Source organism: Scatophagus argus, chromosome 13 (genome assembly GCF_020382885.2).
Source record: "Scatophagus argus isolate fScaArg1 chromosome 13, fScaArg1.pri, whole genome shotgun sequence".
NCBI classification, from domain to species: domain Eukaryota; kingdom Metazoa; phylum Chordata; class Actinopteri; family Scatophagidae; genus Scatophagus; species Scatophagus argus.
This window is the reverse complement of record NC_058505.1, coordinates 7,017,619-7,041,841: the sequence shown is the minus strand read 5'-3', so window position 1 is coordinate 7,041,841 and position 24,223 is coordinate 7,017,619. Positions and strand designations below refer to the sequence as shown.

The window sequence follows — 24,223 nt, the reverse complement described above, 5'->3', positions numbered from 1 at the left end:
CTCATTGTGCCCAACATCTGATCATGTGACTGGTGCTCACAAACTTTCCACATCCACTAGGAAAATAATTCCTTGATGAGATTTAGGAATGAAAGGTGGAAGGAAAAGTGACATCAATTAAGAACTGGATTCTGCCTCACTTCCATCCCCAGACACGTGTCTTGACATGAGGTCATGTAGAAATAAAGATCAACGCTCAGTGTTGTGTGTCCCTATTTGCAAATTAAGAAGTTTGATTTTTCAGTTCCTTTTCACTAATGAAGGCCACACCATATTGTAGTTTGAAAGAATTTTATTTGGTATAGTTAAAGATTTGGGATGGTAGGATGACAGTTGTGTTCGGATAGATGAATAAGGTCAAGGGGAAGGGATGAAGAGGGTGGAAAGAGAGTCATGGGAATGAGTGGGAGCCTGAAGGAGTAGCTGCGACAGGACTGTTAAGGAAACCAGGGACTGAGACTCAGGGTGGAGCCGCATCTCGATGAGCATACCGGCTCATCATTCCCTGGGCTGGGCTCCTTTAACAGAAACCGAATAAAAGTGGTTAGACCCACCTATATAAGACTGTCCAGATGACTGGATGAGTGAAGTGCAGGTGGTTGAATTAGTAGGGTGCAGGTGGTAGATTAGTCATGGAAGATGGCGTGGTCTTGTTCCTGAACTTTCATGATAGTAACTTCATTTAGTTGTGGCTATAGCAGAATTGATCAAATTGTGGAAATTGTGTTGGTCACAGAATGCATTTAGTCCTCACTGACTCCTGCTGTGCTCACAGTGTGAAGAGTTTGGATAAAGTGAACTCCTATAGAGGAATGTGGCTATCGCTGTAATAAAATATTCCCTCTTTGGTTAAAATTTGGCTGGGGCCGACCCTTAACTCTTTTGTTTGTCTCTCAGAAGGATTTCATACAACCTCTCTAACCTCCTGACAATAAAAACAAGGACTGGGTTTCTTCCACGCTCAGGCAAAACAGTGTTTGAAAATGTATACTGTTCTTATTGTTTTTAGAGACGTTCTGCAGGTAAAGCAACAATTTCAGACGCTGCTGTTGCGGCGTGAAATGAAAATGCTGTGAAATTTGCTGTTGTGGGACACTGTCTGGACAAATGCGTCAAACTACATAGAAAATCAGCCATATATCTGTTTGTTGCGCACTGATTTCAAAACAAAGGTGGGTGAAATTATGTCTTGATGTTTCATCATTTCAGTGTTTCTTCCTCATCATTTTACAGTGAAAGCATTTACTGGTGTAAGATCCTCAGCTCAATACCTGATCAAAACAATGCATGTGCAGAGACAGAAACCACAGACTGGATATATAAAACTCAAACACGGCCAAATACAGCGTGGCAGAAGGCGTTATTGATATTTAAGAGTAGTGAATATGTTATAGTCTATATACATCAGCCAATCATTTTAATTAAGTTTATATATGGACATCTCGTATTACAAGTAAAAGTTTTACATAACTGACCTGATGATGTGAAGCGTTATCATCCAGTCGTTGCTTCCTCTTTGCCCACACGCAAGTGTCTGGTTGGCAGTCAGTATATTAAGACCTGTGTGTCTTGAGTGTGTCAGCCATGGACAGAAGTCTGCTGCTGGTCCTGTTGTGTCTGCAGGTTTTCCTGCTCATCACAGCCTTCACTTCTACTGATGCGGCCGCTCTGGTGGATGAAAATGGTTTTCTAAAACTGCCTCCTTATCTGGTAAGAAGATCCACTGCTGGTCACTGACTGGAGAAGGTGGTTTACTGTGAGTATTAATGCTTTGTCTGTTCTCATTTTGTCATAGAAAAGAAATGCAGAAACAGGAGTAAAGCCACAGCTCTGGTTGCCTTGTTGGATTAGACCAGTGGCCTCTGACACTACCATACCAGTAAGGCTGCTTCACTTCTTATATTATTATTTTGTTGGCATTTAACTTACAGTACATCTTTCTCTTTCTATCTCTCTCTCCTGTTTAGCCCCCTCCACCTACCAAAAGACCTCTTGACTGTTGGAAAAGACCAGGGGGATGTAGCTCTTTCAAAGTAGTGGTAAGCCTGCTTTACTTTGAGTGAAATTTTAACATCTCAGTGTGCTCATCACTGAGAAAGTAGATGACAGTTGCTCTATTAGTATGTTGTTATTTAACTTACAGTACATCTTTCTCATTCTCTCCACCTGTTTAGCCCCCCAGTCTCAATATACTCCAGTTCAGCTCAAAACAGAGAAAGGCAAAACACGACAACTTGAAGAAAACAGCCAGTTTTACTGGTGCACCCATCAACAGGAGTTCAAAATAAACTTTCACAGACCTGCCTGCTACTTTGAGGAGTAGAAATAACTATAACATATGCTGTCGTGCTCATGAAGTGTGGAATAAGTTGCTTATTTACAAAATAAAAGATTTCAGATATGATACGTGTGGTTTTCTGCAAGTTAATTCAATTCAATTCAGTTTATTTATATAACATCAATTCACAACAAAAGTTATCTCATTACACTTTCCAATTAGAACAGGTCTAAGACCAAACTCTTTAATTAAATCTTGTAATACACAAAACTCAACATTCCCCCATGAGCAAGCGCTTGGTGACAGTGGGGGGGAAAGCAGACCCCGGCTCCAGGAGGACGGCCATCTGCCAGCACACAAACAGAGATGCGTAGCAACAGCGATAATCCCGGAAGTGTTGGAAAAGTTACACAGTTCCTGTTGGTCACTGAATGAATTTTGTGTAGAAGCAAAAAGAAAAGTGATCCACAATTTAGCTCACATTGACTGCTGCTGTGCTGATTGTGAGAAACAGACAAAAGATAATAATTTTTCAGAAATTCATTTAGAGAGACATTTTCAGTGAAAACGTAAAAAAAAAAATAAAAAAAAAAATGCTGATGTGCAAACTACAGACTGCAGAGAAAGTCACCAGTATTTACGGCTAGCTAAATGGAATTTCTTGTTAATTCATTTCAAAGCATATTTAGTGTGTGTTTATTACTTTTTGTTTCTCCATTTCAGTGTTTCTTTGTCATTATTTACAATAACATCAGTTGTTGGTGAAATATCCTCAGGTCAATGCCTCTCACACACACAGTCCAATCAATGCACACACACTGTGTAAGTAGGAAACCTGACATTTATAGAGAGAAAGAACTGGATATTTAAAATCTATCATGGCCAGATACAACTTGACAGAAAATTATACTGAAATCACAAAATTTGAATAAACCTGCTAACAATATATCAGTTGATATTGTACACTCATGTATGTACATTTTTGTAAGGATCTCCTACATTTCTTATTAAAGAGCATTAATATATATATATACTTTTTGTGACCCTCCCCATTATTTTAATGAAACTGGCTGCTGTTACATTACAGCCAGAGGAGAGGATGGCGTGGTCTTGCTCCAGGACTTGGTTGTAATAACTTCATTTAGATGTGGCAATAGCAGAATTGATCTAATTGTGTTGGTCACAGAATGCATTTAGTCCTCACTGACTCCTGCTGTGCTCACAGTGTGAAGAGTTTGGATAAAGTGAACTCCTATAGAGGAATGTGGCTATCGACTGTAAAAGCTGCAATAAAATATTCCCTTTGGTTAAAATTTGGCTGGGGCCGACCCTTAACTCTTTTGTTTGTCTCTCAGAAGGATTTCAGATAACCTCTCTAACCTCCTGACAATAAAAACAAGGACTGGGTTTCTTCCACGCTCAGGCAAAACAGTGTTTGAAAATGTATACTGTTCTTATTGTTTTTAGAGACGTTCTGCAGGTAAAGCAACAATTTCAGACGCTGCTGTTGCAGCATTTTAAGTGAAAATGCTGTGAAATTTGCTGATGTGGGACACTGTCACTGTCAAATGCGTCAAACTACATAGAAAATCAGCCATATATCTGTTTGTTGCGAACTGATTTCAAAACAAAGGTGGGTGAAATTATGTCTTGATGTTTCATCATTTCAGTGTTTCTTCCTCATCATTTTACAATAAAGTAACATAGCATAACAAACCAAATAAAAACATTTAGACCACACTTTACATTTAACAAGTCAGTGTTAATAATGTTATTCCAAATTATGACAGGACGTATTGCCTCACTTAGTTCTTGTGCTGTCTAACTAAGTTGACATTTAGAGACAGAAACTGCAGAGACTGGATATATAAAACTTAAACACGGCCAAATACAGCCTGGCAGAAGCCGATATTGATATTTAAGAGTAGTGAATCTGTTATTGTCTATATATCAGCCAATCATTTTAATTAAGTTTATAGATGGACATTTTGTATTAAAAGTATTCAGCTATGTACGTACTGAGTGCTACATTATTCACCTGAAAAATAAACTTTATTTTCAAAAACATCACATCAGTATTCAAAACAACTTTGTTTTGTTTTGCATTTTTGCAATGCTAAATATTGAGTAACGGGTTGGCGGTTCCTGTTCTAAGATTCCAACACCCAGACGTGTGGTTAAATCACTGTGAAATGACAACTAAAGTAAGACTAAGTAATCTGACTGACACACATTTAAATGCTCTGTTACAACATCTGTTGTTTCACATGTCCAGTATCACCTCAGCAACGTTCACATATCAGCAGTGGCCAGTCAAAGGTGTGAGGCTCAGGTGGTGAAGGGTCTGAACAAAAGGGCTGTAACGTGCATTTTTAAACACTCAAATCGAAGGCTGGATTAAAGAAAAGTGATTTGATCTTATGTTATTGTGAGGGTTCGGCTCACTATATTAGCCAGGTGTCAGAAATTCTCTGAGCATTTTAACAATATCATTACATCAGCTGTTGATCAAATCAATATTGCCAATATCTGATCACTCATTTCACTCAGTGTTGCCTTAAAACTTTATCGATGGAATCCCTGAGCGGCCTTTTTACTTCTTACATAATCATCTTTTAATCTCTTTTTGTTTTCTCCTGATCACTTTTAATTTGTAACTGCACATTGCATTTGTATTATATGTTTTTATCTTTATATGTACGCAACACTTGTTTATGAAATGTGTTATACAAATAAAGTTTTACATCATCAATCTGATGATGTAAAACTTTGGGTTCGTTGCTTCCTCTTTGCCCACACGCAACTGATTGGTTGGCAGTCAGTATATTAAGACCTGTGTGTTTCAAACTCTTGAGTGTGTCAGCCATGGACAAAAGTCTGTGGCTGGTCCCGTTGTGTCTGCAGGTTTTTCTGCTCATCACGGCCTTCACTTCTACTGATGCAGCCACTCTGGTGGATGAAAATGGTTTTCTAAAACTGCCTCCTGATCTGGTAAGAAGATCCACTGCTGGTCACTGACTGGAGAAGGTGGTTTACTGTGAGTATTAATGCTTTGTCTGTTCTCATTTTGCCATAGGAAATAACTGGAGAAACAGGAGGAAATCCACAGCCCTGGTTGATTTGTTGGATAAGACCATCGGCCTGTGGCATACTGGTAAGGTTGCTTTACTTCACACATTTTATCTCAGCGCACAGAGGAGGCAGATGACAGTTGCTCTATTATTTTGTTGGTATTTAACTTACAGTACATCGTTTTCTTTCTATCTTTCTCTCCTGTTTAGCCCCCACCACCTACCAAAAGACCTCTCGGCTGTTGGGCGAGACCAGGGGGATGTGGTCCTGAAGTAAAGGTAAACATGCTTTACTTTACACTCAAGACCACAGTTGTTCCATTAGCTTGTTGTTATTGAACTTATAATACTTATCTCTCTCTCTCTCTCTCCTACTGTTTAGCCCAAGCCAGACCCGATTCCCGACCTTGAGGCATAGAAAAAAAAATGCTTACTTACAAAATAAAAGATTGCAGATATGATGTGGTGTGCTTTTCTGCCAGGTACACAGATCTTGTTGGTCACTGAATTAATTTTGTGTGGAGGCAAATGAAAAGAGATCCAAAAGACCAGTTTCTGTTTTTGTGATCCTTCCCCACTGTTTTTATGAAACAGGCTGTCGGCGCAATTATGTTGAGTGCAACACTTAAACATATGGTCAAATTACTGCAGACGACTTAAGTAACAGGTAACGCTTGCAGTATCAGGGTACACGTACTGTCACAAGTCTACTGCTATTTTACAACATCACTTACTTCTCACCCGTCCAACAGCTAAACATTAATACTAAAATCTCTTTCTAGAAGAAATGAATGGAAATAACCTTTAAAAAGTCTTTTCTGAGTAAATTATTATAAGGATATGGCAGTAAATTACAGCAGTATTAAGTATTACCCTTAAACATCTAAAGTTAGTTGTCATAAGAAGGACAATATTGCAGTAACTACAGTTTCATTGTTGGAGCAAATGAAAATAAAATTTTCATAATGATACAAGTATATACAACACATGGGCAACAAATAGAGTTTGATTTTTAGATCTGTGTGTGCAGGCTGTAGCTGGTTTATGTCACACAGTATATGTAGTAGTATAGTATATTAATATATTTAACCACAGATGTCCTGCTCTAAACAAGAGAGAAGCCAATATTAATGTTTTCCCTGTTTTTTATCTCAACTGTTGATTAATGTGGCCACAAGATGGAGTCAGTCAGCCTTCATGTTTTTAAAGCAGTAGTTTACTTTTTGTACTCAAACCAAATTAAGTGTTGACAGTGGAAATAATAAAAATAAATAATAATAAATGCTGTTAAATTACATTACACAATGTAACATCAGTGACAATTTAATAAAGTTATATGTGATAATGTACCAGTCACAGGGTCATTTTAATGTATCCTGTAAATACACTGAGCTGACAATACTTTAGCCCCTTTTGTTGCACACTTGGATACAAAGAGGGGCTTCCAGGTGTGCATTAGTTTACATTAATCTAAAACTAACTCGGAACGCAAACACATCTGTTTAGGCTTGCAGAAGTTGAACAACAATATTTTAGCAAGTTACAGGTGGTTACACCATTCAGAGGGTTATGGCTTTACTCGGCGCACATTCAATCAATAAAAGTCTCGTCTAAACTCATATTCCCATTACCAACACGTAAAGCTGTTACCACATTCGCTACACATCTGTGTTACTGCTTTTACACAACATTTCACTCTGTTCGCTCACCTGTAAAACACGAACACAGGTTCACGTAAGTGCGACGTTACCGCATGCTGCAGGTACAGTGAGGCGATGCGCGCGCGCTTCCGTGTTGTGACCCAAAGGACCCCTGAGCTGCCCCTGAGTGCCGGTGCGAGCGTAACTCAACTTAGCCATGCTTACCTTGCCGAAATGATGTAGTTACGAGTGAAAATAGACAAATGACCTTAACAGTGACAATAATAACAACACAAACAAAATAAACACCGGGATGGGGGGTGTTCAGTGTCTATCAAAGTCCAAGGCTTGTTGCAAATTACTGTGGGATCCACATTTATGAGGGATTTTGAATGCAGGACTTCTGCTTGCAGTGAAGTATTTTCAGTATTTTGGCTGCTAGTTGTACTTCAAACAAGTAGGTCAGTACTTGCTGTTTATCTGTAAACGAGGCAGTTTGTGTCACATTCAGTGATTCTCCTTTCATTGGCAATAACTGAATGGATTCCTCAGCTTCTCGTCTGTGTCATATCATCTTCATCATCGCATAGTGTATCAGTCAATACCTTTGCATAAACAGTGACGTCCCTGTTATGACCCATCATGGTTTAAATTAAATTCAGGTCACCTTGGGATCAGAACATTTTGTTATCCAATAAGCTGTTGGCACCCAGTGTGTTTACTGATCTGAGAAGCAAAGTCAAAGGAGGGATTGCAACAGAGGTGAGCAAAAGTTTCAGTCAAACATGGGGTGAAATTGGACCTGAACAGACCAAATCATTTCAAATCATGCACGCCATTTTGTGTCTGCGTACACTCATATTGTCCCCTCCTCCCTTAGTTAGCACAGAGCACCTGTTTCACAGCTAAATCAGAGTCTTTAGTTTGTCAGCCATGGACAAAAGTCTGCTGCTGGTCCTGTTGTGTCTGCAGGTTTTCCTGCTCATCACAGCCTTCACTTCTACTGATGCGGCCGCTCTGGTGGATGAAAATGGTTTTCTAAATCTGTCTCCTGACCAGGTAAGAAGATCCCCTGCTGGTCACTGACTGGAGAAGGTGGTTTACTGTGAGTATTAATGCTTTGTCTGTTCTCATTTTGCCATAGGAAATAACTGGAGAAACAGGAGTAAATCCACAGCTCTGGTTCCTTTGTTGGATAAGACCAGAGGCCTGTGACATACCGGTAAGGTTGCTTTACTTCACACATTTTATCTCAGCGCGTTCTTCACTGAGAAGGTAGATGACAGTTGCTCTATTATGTTGTTGGTATTTAACTTACAGTACATCTTTCTCTTTCTATCTCTCTCTCCTGTTTAGCCCCCTCCACCTACCACAAAACCTCTCGACTGTTGGAAAAGACCAGGGGGATGTAGCTCTTTCAAAGTACCGGTAAGCTTGCTTTACTTTGAGTGAAATTTTGACATCTCAGTGTGCTCATCACTGAGAAGGTAGATGACAGTTGCTCTATTATTTTGTTATTTAACTTACAGTACATCTTTCTTTTTCTCCTTCAATCTATCTCTCCTGTTTAGCCCACTTCACCTACCATAAAAGCTGTTGGCTCTGGGCAAGACCGGGGGGGTGTGGCCATGAAGTAAAGGTAAACTTGCTTTACTTAACACTCAAGACAACGGTTGTTCTATTAGCTTGTTGTTATTGAACTTACAGTACTTTTCTCTTTCTCTCTCTCTCCTACTGTTTAGCCCATTCCAGACCTGCCACCCTGAGGCATAGAAATAAATATAATGTATGCCGTTGTGTTCATGAAGTGTGCAATCACAAGTGTGTTGGTCACTGAATGAATTTTGTGTGGAAGCAAAAGAAAAGAGATCCAAAAGGCGGCTTTGGTTTTTGTGATTCTTCCCCATTGTTTTTATGAAACAGGCTGTCGGTGCAAATACATTGAGTGCAACACTAGATATTTACTTCAGACAAGTAGGTCAGTACTCCCTGTTTATTTGTAAACGAGGCAGTTTTTGTCACATTCAGTGATTCTCTTTTCATTGGCAATAACTGAATGATATTTTAGTTTAATCCATCTTTCCTCAACTTCTCGTCTGTGTCATATCATCTTCATCATCGTATAATGTATCAGTCACTACCTTTACACAAACAGCGATGTCCCTGTTATGACCTATCATCCCCTCACTGTGGGATCAGAACATTTTGTTATCCAATAAGCTGTTGGCACCCAGTATGTTTACTGATCTGAAAAGCAAAGTCAAAGGAGGGATTGCAACAGAGGTGAGCAAAAGTTTCAGTCAAACATGGGGTGAAATTGGACCTGAACAGACCATTTCAAATCATGCACGCCATTTTGTGTCACTCATATTGTCCCCTCCTCCCTTAGTTAGCACAGAGCACCTGTTTCACAGCTGAATCAGAGTCTTCAGTTTGTCAGCCATGGACAGAAGTCTGCTGCTGGTCCTGTTGTGTCTGCAGGTTTTCCTGCTCATCACAGCCTTCACTTCTACTGATGCGGCCGATCTGGTGGATGAAAATGGTTTTCTAAATCTGTCTCCTGACCAGGTAAGAAGATCCACTGCTGGTCACTGACTGGAGAAGGTGGTTTACTGTGAGTATTAATGCTTTGTTTCTTCTCATTTTGCCATAGGAAAGAAATGCACAAAAAAGAAAAATTCCAAAAATCCTCTGCTCGGAGCGAGCAGGAGGATGTGGATCTTTTATCCGGTAAGCTTGCTTCATTTTGTGTGAAATTTTTACATCTCAGTGTGCTCATCATTGAGAAAGTAGATGACAGTTGTTCTATTAGTTTGTTGGTGTTTAACTTACAGTACATCTCTCTTTCGCTTTCTTTCCAACTGTTTGGCCTCAAAAGTACCCGTAAGTTTGCTCGACTGCCTCCATCACTGAAATTGTACACAACAGTTGGTCTTAGTTTGAAGTTATTTCAATTACAGCACATCTCTCTCACTCTTGCTTTTTCTCCAGCTGTTTAGCCAAGCCCCCGGTCTCTTTCAGAAACTCCAGTTTGGTCCACATGAAAGAAACAAAGAACATGTCAACTTCAAGAAATCAACTTTTCCTAAAAAACCGAGGCTCGACCAAGTTCAGTGTGAATCTCAAAGAAACAAAGAGCACATCCACGTGAAAGAAACAGCCAGTTTTACTGGTGCACACATCAGCTGAAGTTCAAACTAAGCTGTTACAGACCTGTCTCACATTGTCTGAAATAAAAGGCTCAACATTCATCCTGTAAACTGCTGACTGTGCGAAGGTTAATCCATCCAGGACTACTTTTAATCATGTTGGGCATTACTGCAGTGTTTCTTCTCCAATTCTTCCTTACACTAAACAGGGTGAGTGTGAATTTGGTGGTTGTTTGTTTTTTGGGGCCGTTGAACAACTTTCAGTCCACTGGGACATTTTTTCACTACTGTGGTTTTGGGATAATAGTAATATCAAAGTTTGTCCAGCAATTTAAACAGACAAAACGATTCCTTTTAGTGGAGCTGCTGTGATTAATGGATTCAAGAAGTAGAAGAGCAGTAGTAGAAGCCAATCTTCCACATTCCTTGTAGCTTTAGCTATCAAGCAATTATTAACATGGGTGTAGATATAAATTACAGTTAAATTACAGTAAAGACACCACAGGTCCATTCTTTTGAGTAGCCCCAAGATATCCTTCAGTACTGAGTATAATATTACATATTTAAGATACAATAGTCTACTTATTGTTGCACATTTTGCAGGGATGCAAGTCATGCATATCTTTATTCTTTTTTCACTGTCAGACAAAACATCTTCTGATGTCATCCAATTTGTTCAGTGCAGATCAAACTTAATGTAGCTTTTATGTATCTGCGCATGTGTGTTTGTGGTATACATTGAGAGTATTTGTCTGGGTGTGAACTTGTTCAAGCATGTTTTTTTTAAAAAAAATGGTTTCCCTCAAGAAAACCTTTTGGTTTGGTTGTGACTTGGTTTCTGTCTTCTGTTACTTGTGGTTCTCTGTCTCCCTCTCTCTCTCTCTCTCACTCCCTCTTCTGAGTCATCCTTCTCAGAAGTGTGTTTATACTGTGTGGAGCTAAAACTCTCTGCGGCATTTCAATCTGGACTTATTCCCGACTCTCTGTCAAGAGAAACAAAGCAGTGACTGCAGGTAAGACTGGTTTCTGAACTGATTATTGGGTGTATTCATATTACAGACATGAGTCATCCATGTAGCTGCCATAACCTTATGGTAAAGAGTGTTACAAGGATTTTTACAGAATGCTTACAGTATCAGAGTGGCTTCTGTATTGTGGTGTTAAATGCTTTATGTAGCAGCACCGCATTTACATGTTATATTTACAAGCATTTTAACAGCAAATGTAGTGGAGTAAAAAAGTAAAAAGAAGCTTAAAGTACCTCAAACTTGCACTTAATCACAGTAGTTGAGTAAATGTACAACCAGGGATATGCGCAGTCATTTAAAAATATCTGAAGTTCTTTCATCAGTGCACGCATAGGGAGGTGCCCCTGTTTCAACACGAACCTTATCTTATTAAGTTGTTAAGTTAAGATCTTGATAGCTGATGCAATCTACTCTTGTGGAAACTTTGTACAGTATCCTCCTCTGCCCCTTAGTGTAGAGAGGCAAAATGAAATCAGTTTATCTGCAGCTGGTTTTGGCTGTAGTGGAGTCATCAATACACTACATGTCCAGAAAGGTCTGGTTGAATATGTGATACTATCTGCATCCACTTGTTTTCATATTACATAATTGTTTCTACATTCTATTATTATTTGTTTTAATAATAATAATATTTGTTTTAATAATAATGTATTCACAGACGAATCCACATCCACCACAACTCTCAATATAAGAAATCTACATCTCCATAATTTAAATAAAGTTAAACAACACACAACAATGTTAGTAGATGAGCACCCAAACAATTACAGCTCCTGTGAAAATTTACAAGCACACCAGGAAAATTATGTCACGGTAACTTGGTTCTGTCTGTACCCTCAACATAACTCAACAAAACTCTGTTGTAAAGTAACTTTTCAAGGGTTTTTCCTGCTGTAATCTCTGCTGTCTAAGCATCTGTCTAACTGAACAGTGAGACACAAACTCTAAGGCTTGGTGCTTATGGGAAGAGGTTAGCCTCAAAAAACAAAAACACTATAAACTATATTATTAGTCATTATTCTTTTAATTATCATCCTAGTCTAAACTGAACAAGTGAGCCACACCACATACTGTTGAGGCAGGCACTGAACTAAGGTTTTAGGTTTTGTACTATACACTATGTACCATTTCACTAAGAAATTTGTCACATTACAGAAGCTAAAGATGGTCTAACTGCCATTTCATTATGAGTTTAAACTACAGTAGACGTACTTCCTCACTTTGTGCACAAAAAGACCTGTAAATGTTTACAGGCTGCAGACAAGTAATTCAAAGTGTCCTTCCTCACAGCTTTATCAGATAACCATGGATGTCTCAGAGGATGACTACTACTATCATGAAAACATCAGCTTCAACTTCAGCTATGATGACTACCCTGCCCTTTGTGAGAAAGGTGACGTCCGTTCCTTTGCAGCCTTCTTCCTCCCCATCATGTACGCTCTGTGTCTCGTTGTGGGACTGGCAGGAAACGCCTCTGTTTTGGTTGTCTATGCCTACCACAAACGCCTCAAGACCATGACCGACATCTTCTTGACCCACCTGGCTGTGGCCGATCTGCTCCTGCTCTTCACGTTGCCTTTCTGGGCTGCTGATGCGGCAAGGGGCTGGGAGCTGGGGGTGGTCGTCTGTAAGATAGTGTCGGCATGCTACACGGTCAACTTCACCTGCTGCATGCTGCTCCTTGCATGCATCAGTCTGGATCGTTACTTAGCTTTAGCCAGACTGCAAGGTAATGACCAAAGACAGAGGCTGCAGAGGATATTCACCAGGAGGCACTGCTGGAAGATGTGTTCAGTTGTTTGGGTGACAGCTTTCATCCTTGGTCTTCCTGATTTAATACTTTCAAAGGTGATATTGGCGTCTAATAGGCACGTCTGTCTGACTACTTACCCTTCATCAATGGCTGGAGTGGGGAAAGCTGCCCTGGAGATGTTAGAGGTGCTGCTGGGATTCCTGCTTCCTCTCCTGGTTATGGTGATCTGTTATTGGAACGTGGGTCGGGCACTCAAAGGCCTCCCTGTTGAAAGAAGAGGCAAGAAGTGGAAAGCTCTACGAGTTCTCCTGATTGTCGTGGGGGTGTTTGTGGTCACTCAGCTGCCTTACAACGTGTTGAAGGTCTATCGAGCAATGGACTCAGTCTATGCCTTTGTGACACACTGTGGGACAAGCAAAATGTTGGATCATGCAGCTCAGGTGACCGAGAGCTTGGCCCTCACTCACTGCTGCCTCAACCCGATCCTCTACGCTTTTGTGGGGTTTTCTTTCAGGCAGCACATGATGAAAGTAGCAAAGAAGTTTGGTGAGAAGAGAAGGAGGAGGAGGATGAGGAGGGAAAATCCTCCAGCTGAGGAAGGAGGAATGGAGCTATCATTCAACTCCCACACTGCATCCCAAGAGACAAACACATTCTCAATATGAGTTACTACCAGCGGCTCATAGTGAAAGATCTCTCTTTAGTCTATATATATATTTAGTCTCGCAGAAAAGCAAATGCAAGAGTTCCATTATGTCTGTTTGTGAGAAAACAGCAAGAAGCATGTGTGGAATTCAGTCAAACGTTTGCCAGTCAATTCCCTCCTGATCAACAGGAATTTATTCATGTTAACTGTATTTGTCAATGGAGACATGAAAACAAACTCTTTGAAGTTTGAAATGAGACAAGATGGAGAGTGCAGAGCCTGCCAGCTGCTCTGTGAGACTGTACAGGACAGCTGCGGTGCTTTAAACTAAATGCTAAGAGGCTGCTAATGGCTTTATGTTTTGTCTAGCAGTTTCTCAGGTTTGGTCCCAAAGAGCCACTATTATATTTCAATGGTTTTTCTTTAATAACAGGCATGATAATGAACTCTGAACTGTTGACATAAACTCCTAGAGTTCTAGAGTATCAAAAATCCCCTTTGCAAGATGAAAAAAAAAGGTTAAAAAAATGGTTGTTTCATTTATCTAGACCAGTGAGGTAACAGATACTCCTCTGGGATTTCACGAGAAACACTCATCACTTTTCCAGGTACACACACAGTACAAAGTACAAGTACAAAGTATAAAAAAACATTACACTTCACACAGCAAAACAGAAGAAGAGAAAACATTAAGAAAGAAGAAAAACAAGATCAAATTGTGAAACTATGAATTAACTGGGTACCTTTCTCTTTTGGAAAGCGACTGTAGGAAAATATTTCTTCACTAATTCTTAAACATCTGTGTTGTTCATCTGCTATAAACCAGATGTACTACGCATGCCTGCAACACTGATAAGAAGTGAGAAAGCAGGATTTTGAATCTCTAAAATTGTCCCAGCTGACCTATGTTCTTTCTTAGTTCTGTATTTTATTTATTAGTTCAAAATAACCTTTATTTCCTGAAAAGGTAAAAATAAAAGGTATCAAACCATCCATCAGCTTTTGGCACTAGTGGTGCCGCTTACTGAGTTTTGTGCCATATCAACATCAAGTGAGAGCTAAATCTCTTTCATGAGGGAACCCCAGAGCTTTGTTGTTTCCTGAATTCCTCAAAACATCTGAGACACATTACTTTACACGTCCTTTTCCTTGAGCAGATGGCCAAGTGTGCACAACAGACTGAAAAACAACTTCCGAGTAATGTTTTTATGTGGTGATAATGTTGATTTTACCTATTAAGATGATTTTTTTTTTGTCTCAACATGTGTAGCTACACATCTAGTTACAACTACAAACATTTAGTCATACATAGTCATAGTATTAGCATATTGTACATATTTAAATAAACACAATTCAGTGTTATTGCTTGTCTACATCACCTTGTTCATAAGGGAAGAGAAGTTTACTCTTTGTATTGAACCTTTCATGGGTGAGTTTGTTTGGGGCCACAGTCACATTGTGATATTGTTACACAAATCTGTTTGTCATCTGCATAATTATGGTGCAATGTTTTCTTGTTTTACACAAACGAGTGGGAACACGTAGATGTTGAACTGATGAGGTCCAAGAATAAAGCCTTGAAGAACTCTCACATAATTTTTGTTACGTTTTGTTAACACATAGTCATCAAACAGGATTCAAACTAGTTAACCACTGTGTCACAAGGTCCTACCCAGACTGTTCCAGACCAGGGTGTCTGGTTAAATGCTGTGGTCGACATTGTCATACGCAGCAAACTTCCCAAGCTGAACTCCTGACATGAAGTCATCAACATAGATTGTTTAAAAACAGCCTTTCAATAATTTGCACTTAAAAACATTTTAGAAAAAGCCTGTAGGTAGAAAGGCAGGAGAAGAATTTCAGATGATGCACAAGTACTTTAATGTTTAGTCTGGAGTTTTGTCAGGGAAGTAGGAGGCAAATTCATTGCATTATTTAGTGGATAAAAGTTCAGGGGGGAATGACACATGGTTTTTCAACCTGTCAACTGTTTAAGGTAAAAACTCCAACTGTATGTCAGACACGAACACAGCACTACATAGTTCAAATATTTTGCAATTTGTAATTAGTTTTCCTATTGCAAATTCTGCTTTTCGTCTCGCAAGCAAAAGGTAAACACAGTGAGTGTTCACTGCCTGTCAAAATTTCTCAAATGGATTACTCATAGATTATGAAAAAAAAAAAAAAACATTTTACTTTGAATGTTTTTTCAATTGTCTTCCTGTGTACCAGATGGTACAAATTATGTGGTTTATCATGAGATGCAGCAGGTCATGCTCTGGCAAGTGTGCCGTCTCATGTGGAAACCATTTGAGATCTGCTCTCTTTTAATGGAGCAAGATATTCTACAAAGCCCCAGAAAAAAGTTTTTCAGTCTGGGGATTAAACTTTAAGATAATGTGTGATCAACAAAGCCTTCTGTATTATTTAAGACAACCCTCATACAAACGATTTTTTTCAGGAAATGTTACAGTGATTTGTGCCCATTTTGCTTCTCTCATTTTATATTCTAAAATTATACTATGATCATTACTTAACAGAAAGGTTTGTCAGTCAACATTAAATCAGTTTATTAAAAAAACAGTGCAAATAAACAACAAAATGTAACAAAAAACATGACTTCTTCAAGGGAAACTATAAATATACAAAAAAGCAACTTAAGACCCACATCTGATATTTCAGATCAAAAATATGGCTAATTCACTTATTAAATTACAATTAAGGCAGTCAATCAGCTTCAGTTTCAACAAACCCAAACTACAAATGATTTTTTTTCTTAAATTAAGTAAAAAATATCGATTATTCAAATATATACCTGTAATTATACGACTTTTCTTATAACAAAAATTCAAAAGGCCTAAAACGGCAGTGCCACAATAATTTAGAAAAACAAAACTTTCTGGCATTTTCACATAAGAACAAGGTTACAAAATGCAACCAGAACATTCACATTAAATACAATATGCCACTTTATGAAATATAACTATGGAATTGGTTAGGTTTTTACACAATATGTTTTCAATATTAATTATGTTGTTTACTTACATACCCTGAACTAGATCACCAACCCTGTATCAAATGTTACGAAGAAGCCAATACTGAATTGTTACTGTGAGTGAGCTAAAGCAAAAACACTGCCACAATCCCAACTGTTTGTAAGGAAAGTAAAGCAGACGTCTTCAAGTCTCAGGCTTTCCACTGGATGTGGAAAAATACAAAAATGCGTACATGTGGAAAAATACAAAAATGCGTACATGCAAAAGTGCAGTAGAAGGCTGAAGGATTTTTTTTCCTGGCTTATTCCATATATTTTCTCTCTGGAATGTTGTAGATATTTTCCCACTAAATCATCAAAAACTCAGTGGACACATAATGACTCTTGGCGACATGAATATGGCAAAGTAAATTCAAATTCATGCACTTAGTTTTGTGCTGGCCGAGGACAAAAGGCCAGTAAAATAAACTGAGTCATCTGGCAAACAGCCGTGAAGTCTAATGTGTGAAAGGGTCTTTAAGATGACAATAGGACGTACTCTCACTTTACGTATCAGTTGTGCAATTGTAAAAAAGGAAAAAAATGAAAAGGCATCTTTGAAGTCTTTGTGTACATCAGAGGTGCGGCTGGCTATCAGTAATTGAGGATCTGCATATCAAACAGGTCACACACTCCCTCGTTGTCGTCCAGGTGGAAGCTGTAGTCTATACATGCACGAGGAAAGAAGAACATTAACAGGAAAAAATACTGAAAAACCAGACCTGCTAGCATGGCTGTTGACTACTGCTACTAATTCTTTTCAATATATTGTTATTGCAAATATTTGTGTACACAGTTTCTCATTCATAAAGTCAGTTTCTTACCATCAGTAGCCATTAGCTCATCAATCAGGTCAATATCTCCTACAAAAACAAAACAGCATGTTTCTATTTCACAGTTTAGTAAACCAAACCAAATATTGAACCAAGTACTAAAACTTAGGATCAAACGCAAGTTTAGATTTTAAAGCTTTTACAGAACCATAACTAAAACGAATGTGAAGCAAACGACAAATTGCCCAAGAGCTTCTCTGCTGGATGCAATTACAGAATGAACCGGGTTCACATGCCTGTCTGTGCCTTACCCTCTCTGTCATCCTTCATGTGGTCTCTGGCAGCATTGAGAATTAGCAGGCTGCTCATGTCCAGTACAGACTGGAACTCTGGGTCTGCCAGGTCCATCTGCTGCTGCCCCAACACTGCTGCTGACCGACTAGGACACTCTGCAGGGAGCGTGGAACGTGGGAGGTGCAATGAGTATTAGTCCATATAGTAAAGACTTTTCAGAAATTTAACCCAGTAACATTACAGGGGGTAATAATATGGACCTCACATTATAAAAACAACATCTGAAGCACTGTCCAAATTTGTACCTCTGCACTTGAGCATATCCATATTCTGTGTTCAAAATCAAACCTTAGTACCAGTATATCAAACTTGCAAAAAGAAAATGAAAAAAAGCTAATGTCTTCACAAATAAATATGGTGTAGATAAATAAGGTCTACTGAGGCCTCTCGTGGACTAATAAAGGGTAGATTTTTACAGCCCTCAGCACTCACAAACTTCCTGAGAACATGCCCGTGAAAGTCCATGAGTCTGGAAGTGTGATGATGTCCAGACATTTGAATTCAGCCAAAATCACTGACTGAATTGAATGCAGCTAGGCTAGTCTAGTCTTGATGAGCATGAACTGATGAAGCCCCTCAGATGAGAGGCGACACGTCTTCAAAGACGCATTACCAAGTCCAGTTGCGTTCGATTCAGTCTCTTTGAGATAGCTATTTTCTCCTTTACTTTCGGCTGTTCCTTTCAGGGGTCGCCAAAGTGAATCGTCTGCTTCCATCTCGCCCTATCCTCTGGATCCTCTTCTCTCACACCAACTACCTTCATATCCTCCTTCACTACATCCATAAACCTCCTCTTTGGTCTTCCTCTAGACCTCCTGCCTGGCAGTTCTAACATCAGCATCCTTGGGCCAATATATTTACTTTCCCTCCTCTGAACATGTCCAAACCATCTCAACCTGGCCTCTCTAACTTTATCTCTGAAAATCTCACATGAGCTGTCCCTCTAATGTGCTCTTTCCTGATCCTATCCATCCCAGTTGTGCCCAAAGAATGCCTCAACATCTTCAGCTCTGCTACCTCCAGCTCTTTCTCATGTCTTTTCCTCAAAGCCACCGTCTCTAAACCACACAACATCTCTGGTTTCAGCACTGTCCTGTAAACCTTTCCTTTCATTCTTGCTGGTACTCTTTTAATCACACAACACACCTGACACCTTTCTCCACCCATTCCACCCTGCCTGCACACGCCTCTTCACCTCCTTTCCACAGTCCCTGTTGCTCTGGACTGTTGACCCTAAGCACTTAAAGTCCTGCACCTTCTGTACCTCTGCTCATCTGACCTCATCTGTCAAGCTGTCCAGCACCACAGCAAACAAGAAGGGGCTATGAGTCAATCCTTGATGCAACTGTTTTACTAATTTCATACATATCCTGGACCACTCTAACATACTTCTCTGCCACTCCAGACTGCCTCATACAATACCACAGCTCCTCTCTTGGCACCCTGTCATATGCTTTCTCTAGATCTACAAAGACACAATACATGTCCTTCTGACCTTCTCTGTACTTCTCCATCAGCATTCTCAAGGCAAATACCATATATGTAGTGCTCTTTCTCAGCATGAAACCATACTGCTGCTCACAAATGCTCACTTCTCCCCTTAGCCTAGCTTCCACTACTCTTTCCCGCAACTTAATTGTTTGGCTCATCAGTTTGATACCTCTGTAGTTTCCACAACTCTGCACTTCCTTGTTCTTGAAAATCAGCACCAACAAACTCCTCCACCATTCCTCAGACATCCTCTCACTCTCTAAGACCTTGTTAAACAAACCACTTAAAATCTCCACTGCCATCTCTCCCAGACATTTCCACACCTCCACAGGTATGTCATCAGGACCAACCGCCTTCCCACTCTTCTCTTTGAGATAATTATGACCTGGACAAATGAGAATATCCATACAACTGAGCCAAAACGAACTCAGACATTTAGTGAAATGTCTTTATTTACTTTCTTGCCAAGAATTAGATGACAGTGTGCACATGTGGTACATATGAAGCCAGCAGGTGATTAGCTTAGCTTAGCATAAAGACCACAGGAAGTCAGTGCACTTGGTCAAGAAACCCCAAGTCCCATACTGGCCTACATCTGGTCTGAAAAGTTAAAAAAAACAAAGAAACAAAAAAAAGGTTCTATCAGCATCTCTAAAAGTGGGCTATGTCTTAGCCAAGCCGTTGTGCAAACTTACAGTATGTTTGGTTTGTCACTGTTTCCAGCAATGATAGTAAAAATATTCACTGCTGTTGTGTTAATTCCTCATTTTTTCTGAGTGAAAGGTCTGATTGGGTTTCACTTTGGCAATGGGACAATGGTTGAGTTTTAGTGACTCATTCTTTTCTCAGAAGGCCAGAGCCAGATAAGGAAGTAATTTGCCTTTCAGACTGGTAATTGTACATGTGTTCCCATGACATGATGTGGGAACAGATGTACAGACGTAATGCGGTCACATTTATCTCCTTCCACAAGATTTCTTATTTATTCCTGAGCTGCCAAACTAGAATATTTTATATAGAAGAAATTAGACAAATCTATGAAAAGAGATTGGTTGAGACTTAAAACTAGATAGACATTGTAACTGAAACATGTTATGATCACATGATATTATACATGTAAGCAGTTACTTTACTGTTGATGACAGGACAGGCTGACATCTGAGTCAGCAGGTAGATGGTGTGTGTGTGTGTCTTGGGAGCCCTTATGTGCAACTGCAGTTTTCTGTACTACTGTAGAAGAATATGAGTGTTACATATAGTGACATTTTCCTAAAATACTGCTGGTTCTGTGGTGTTGGCATTTAAAATCTGATGCCTGCAGTACATCATGTCAAATGAGGCACATCAATTTTCGCTTTCAGAGTGTTTGGACCTTACAATGTGTGCAATATGTCTCTGCAAAAATAATCAAAATCACTGTAGAGAGAAATCATTAAAAGAATTTATATCCTTAAAGGTGCTGTCCTTACCCAGCTGTACATCAGGAGGGGAGGACAACGGCGTCAGCACGTCATCATGTTCTGGCAGCACCATCTGGTGGTCTGAGCAGACAGAGTCCTGGCTGCAGTAGGAGGAGGTGGTGTTGGTGCAGTATATGGACGAGTGAGGGAACCTCTGCAGGCTGGCAGGGGTGCTGGGTGGAGTTGGCACTGGACAGATGCTGTCAGTAGGTGGCAAAGGGAAGACCACAGGTATTTCGGAGTCTGAATGCCTGCTGATGAGCATAACCTGGATGGGAGCCGAGTGGCTGCGTAGGTTCACCTGGTACTTCTTCTGACCACTCTGGCCCTACAGAGATGTGTGGTGATAGGTTTATTGCCATTACAGCAGCTTTTATTTATACCCAAATAGATCACATAAAGTTGAATTGAAAGGGGTGGCTTGTAGTGATGAAAACACAGAAAATGATCACACAGTGTTGCAGTTTCCATCTGTTGCTGAGTATTTAAGCATCATTCAGCTCATTTTAGGGATTCGTCCTGCTCTGGTCATTCATGCTGTCATAGCATAACTTCCAGTGAAAACACTGTAAAAACCCAGTTCTGCTCCTGCTCCACACCATTAGGTGGTCAGAAACATGACTCTACGTGACCAACCATTTCAGGTAGTGGCACCTCCAGCTGAGTCCCAGCAGGAGCCATTACAGCAATCAGAGTGTCTTCACTGAAGGCATTGCAGATGTCTTCATGTGTCACAAATTTATAAGTGGAGAGGTGGTGTTAAGGAAACAAGAATGGAATTACTTGGAGACAATAAACTGGAAAAACGAGACTGTGAGCATTGTGCAAGTCAGAATTAGCCTGGATGTGATTTCACAATTGGCAGTAACGATTATATTTACTAACCCGCCCCCCGCCCATTTCAGCATTTTATCTGTTCAATATGCAAACAACGTAAAAACATTCAAGCAGGATTTTTTTTTTCCTAGAATCACAAAGTGTAGAGAGGCAAAAATCAAAAATATACAACCCACCACATGATATGTCATTGTTTGGCATCAGAAGTAAAGACACACTGATAAATATTTTAAACAAGATTAAGCTTAGTTCAATAGTAAGTTGTTATTTGTAGCCATGGGAGTATGTCCACTTTTAACTTGCCTCAGCAGGATGAGTTAATTCAAAGTTACAGTCGACAAACTCTGGCCTGAACTGAACAAAATAAAAAATAATTACAGGCAAAAGCTTAATGCCAGATAACAAAAAAGGATATGTGCTGGTGATGGGATCATGGCTGAGGTGTTTGATGTTCTCCTCTAGCCATGCCTTCTGCTTATCCAGATCTTTCTCTTGGGCCTCCAGCTCAGCGATTTGGGCCTTCAAAACCTTCACCTGCTCCACCACCTCCTGAGTTTGGCAACTTGAGTTCTCTCCCCTGGACACATTTGTGATAACAGACATGAGAAGAAGTTGTCATAAAGGTTTTTACACCAACAAGATACAGACAGAAAGAGATACTTTATTGATTCTGGGGTAATTCAGTAGAAATTCAACATCCCAACGTTCAAAGATACTGAAGGCAGTTTAAAAAAATATTTCAATAATCCTAAAACGTGAATATTTCATGAAAACTTTCAAACCTCCATTGGATCACGTTCTTGTTTTTCTTCTCGATGAGCCCCACTCCTTCTAATACATTGGTGATGTCATATATCCTCCTCTTCTGCTTCACCGCCAAGCTTTCTACCGCCTGTGAATTCAAACATCTCCGTAAAGGGTCTTACTTGGTGGCAGTTTAATACGAACCTTTGCTGTCAAGATATTTCACACACACTTTTACCAGGCATGAACAGGAAACCTGAAATTTCTCTAGCAAACACTTAAGGTGAAAACAACTCCAGCAAAGCCAGCTAATGAAGGATTTGGCAAATTAAGCTGCACAAACAGCAAATAAAATCTCTTGGCAGAAGAGGACGCTTAAACAATAGCAGAGGAGGAAGGAGGAGGGAAAGGGTCTAAGGAGCCTGCTGTGTAAACATTATCCCAGCTTTGGCGCGCAAGAGGGGAGGGAAAACTATCACTGTGATTTATAGAAGTTAGACTTGTTGACACTTCAGGTAGGCTGAAGATACACACAAGTCAAAACACTAAGGGCAGGCTAGGTACACAGGTGCAACAAAGGCTATTACAAACTGAATACTTGAGGGGAAGGGATTGATTTCTTTTGTGTATTACTTCATAGTTTTACCTTCTCAGGGAGCTGAAAACAAAAAAATAAAACCAGCTATCAGCCTTTAGTCGCCCTGGTCATTAGCCACCACCTGATGACACTGGGTCAGAAGCAGACATTGTTTTGTTTCAAGGTGGTAATAAAGACAAATAACCCCCTCTGGTGACCTCCACATGTTATTAAAAGTGGTGCCAGGGGAGTCTGAATTAATCATCATTTTCAGGGCCACCTCACAGATCACATCAGTGCGAAACTGAGTAGCACACTGATGTGATCAGGTTAAATCTACTTGGGGTATTTGATCCACACTATATGTAGTCCTCAACACAAATTATCAACGTCGCCGTAAATGGGACTGCCTCAATACTTTGGTTACTCTTTGTTTAGTTTATTTCTGTAAAGGAGAGATCGGTAATCCGAGGAATGACATTTTTGAGAACAAGTTATGCTACAATTTGAGCTGGTGTGCCGGTTTAACAACTTAACAGCAAACTGTTAGCTAACGTTACACACGCTCTTGCGTTAGCGTTACTGCTTGCTAGTTACTATTAAACCCACACACGGGGAGACTTGGGTAATGGCGGCTAACTAGTCCACCTGTTAAGCAAATCAGTGCACCTGAGTGGCCCCATTTGTGACTGACAGCCCTTTGTCCAAAACTGCTATCTGAGAGGTGGCACCGAAAAACACAGATTAATACCACCCTAAAAACCCTAAATACCGAGTCTGCACTCGCGGTTTCACTGACCACTTTCAAATCAAGGACGCCATCCTTAGCTTCTTCAAGTAGACTGACAAACTTCATCGTCAGGAGCCCCAAACTTTTCTCGTGGCGACTCGGTGTCGAGCGTACAGTCCCCGCCGTCTCACACTCCATCTTCTTTCTATGAAAGGGATTCTAACTTGTTTTGCTGTCTTTTTGATTAAATGTAAATAACGACTAATTCATTTCGTCCACACAAAGTCCGTTTCCTGAACGGGACGACGGCAGTACCTATAGGGGTTTTAACGTTAAATCAACGGACGTTACGTTATGTTACAGTTGCCAGGGCAACCCTTGTCCCGCTAGTGCCCTCCCCGTCAGCGACGCCCCCTCTCAACCCGAATTTAACCCCGCCCTCATATTTTCAACCGGGCAGACAGGTATTACAAATCGATCTTCTTTCTGACTGTATGGAAGCTGAAAATAAATAAATAACTTCATGAACAGGAACACGAAATTTAAAAAAAAAAATAATCACATTTCCTATGCTAAGTTATGATATTCCGAGTATTTAATAATTTTGACATATTAGTTAAAAATGATTATGCAAGTCACATGATTTTTGACATAAACC

The 24,223-nt window shown here is 39.9% G+C and overlaps 2 protein-coding genes across 4 annotated transcripts; one reads left to right on the top strand and one right to left on the bottom strand.

Moving 5' to 3' along the window:
* Positions 1 to 9,616: 9,616 nt before the first annotated feature.
* On the top strand, positions 9,617 to 15,156 carry ackr4a (atypical chemokine receptor 4a). Of its 3 annotated transcripts, XM_046408056.1 has the most exons (4): positions 9,617 to 9,719; positions 9,868 to 9,872; positions 9,981 to 11,151; positions 12,457 to 15,156. In XM_046408056.1, exon 4 carries the CDS (start codon positions 12,472 to 12,474, stop codon positions 13,582 to 13,584), a length of 1,113 nt encoding a protein of 370 aa, XP_046264012.1. In that variant the 5' UTR covers positions 9,617 to 9,719; positions 9,868 to 9,872; positions 9,981 to 11,151; positions 12,457 to 12,471; the 3' UTR covers positions 13,585 to 15,156. The 3 variants fall into 3 exon arrangements, with proteins under 3 accessions (XP_046264012.1, XP_046264011.1, XP_046264010.1); XM_046408055.1 differs by having other exon boundaries at positions 9,652 to 9,872; XM_046408054.1 differs by having other exon boundaries at positions 9,652 to 10,348; positions 11,054 to 11,151.
* A 953-nt stretch (positions 15,157 to 16,109) lies between these two features.
* Positions 16,110 to 23,964, bottom strand: e2f5 (E2F transcription factor 5). Its single transcript, XM_046408057.1, has 8 exons — positions 23,635 to 23,964; positions 22,297 to 22,406; positions 21,930 to 22,091; positions 21,314 to 21,422; positions 20,687 to 21,005; positions 17,684 to 17,821; positions 17,424 to 17,462; positions 16,110 to 17,264 (listed from the first exon to the last, which is right to left on the bottom strand). The coding sequence occupies exons 1-8, from the start codon at positions 23,761 to 23,763 to the stop codon at positions 17,194 to 17,196; spliced, it is 1,077 nt and encodes a 358-aa protein (XP_046264013.1). The 5' UTR covers positions 23,764 to 23,964; the 3' UTR covers positions 16,110 to 17,193.
* Between the last annotated feature and the right edge of the window lie 259 nt (positions 23,965 to 24,223).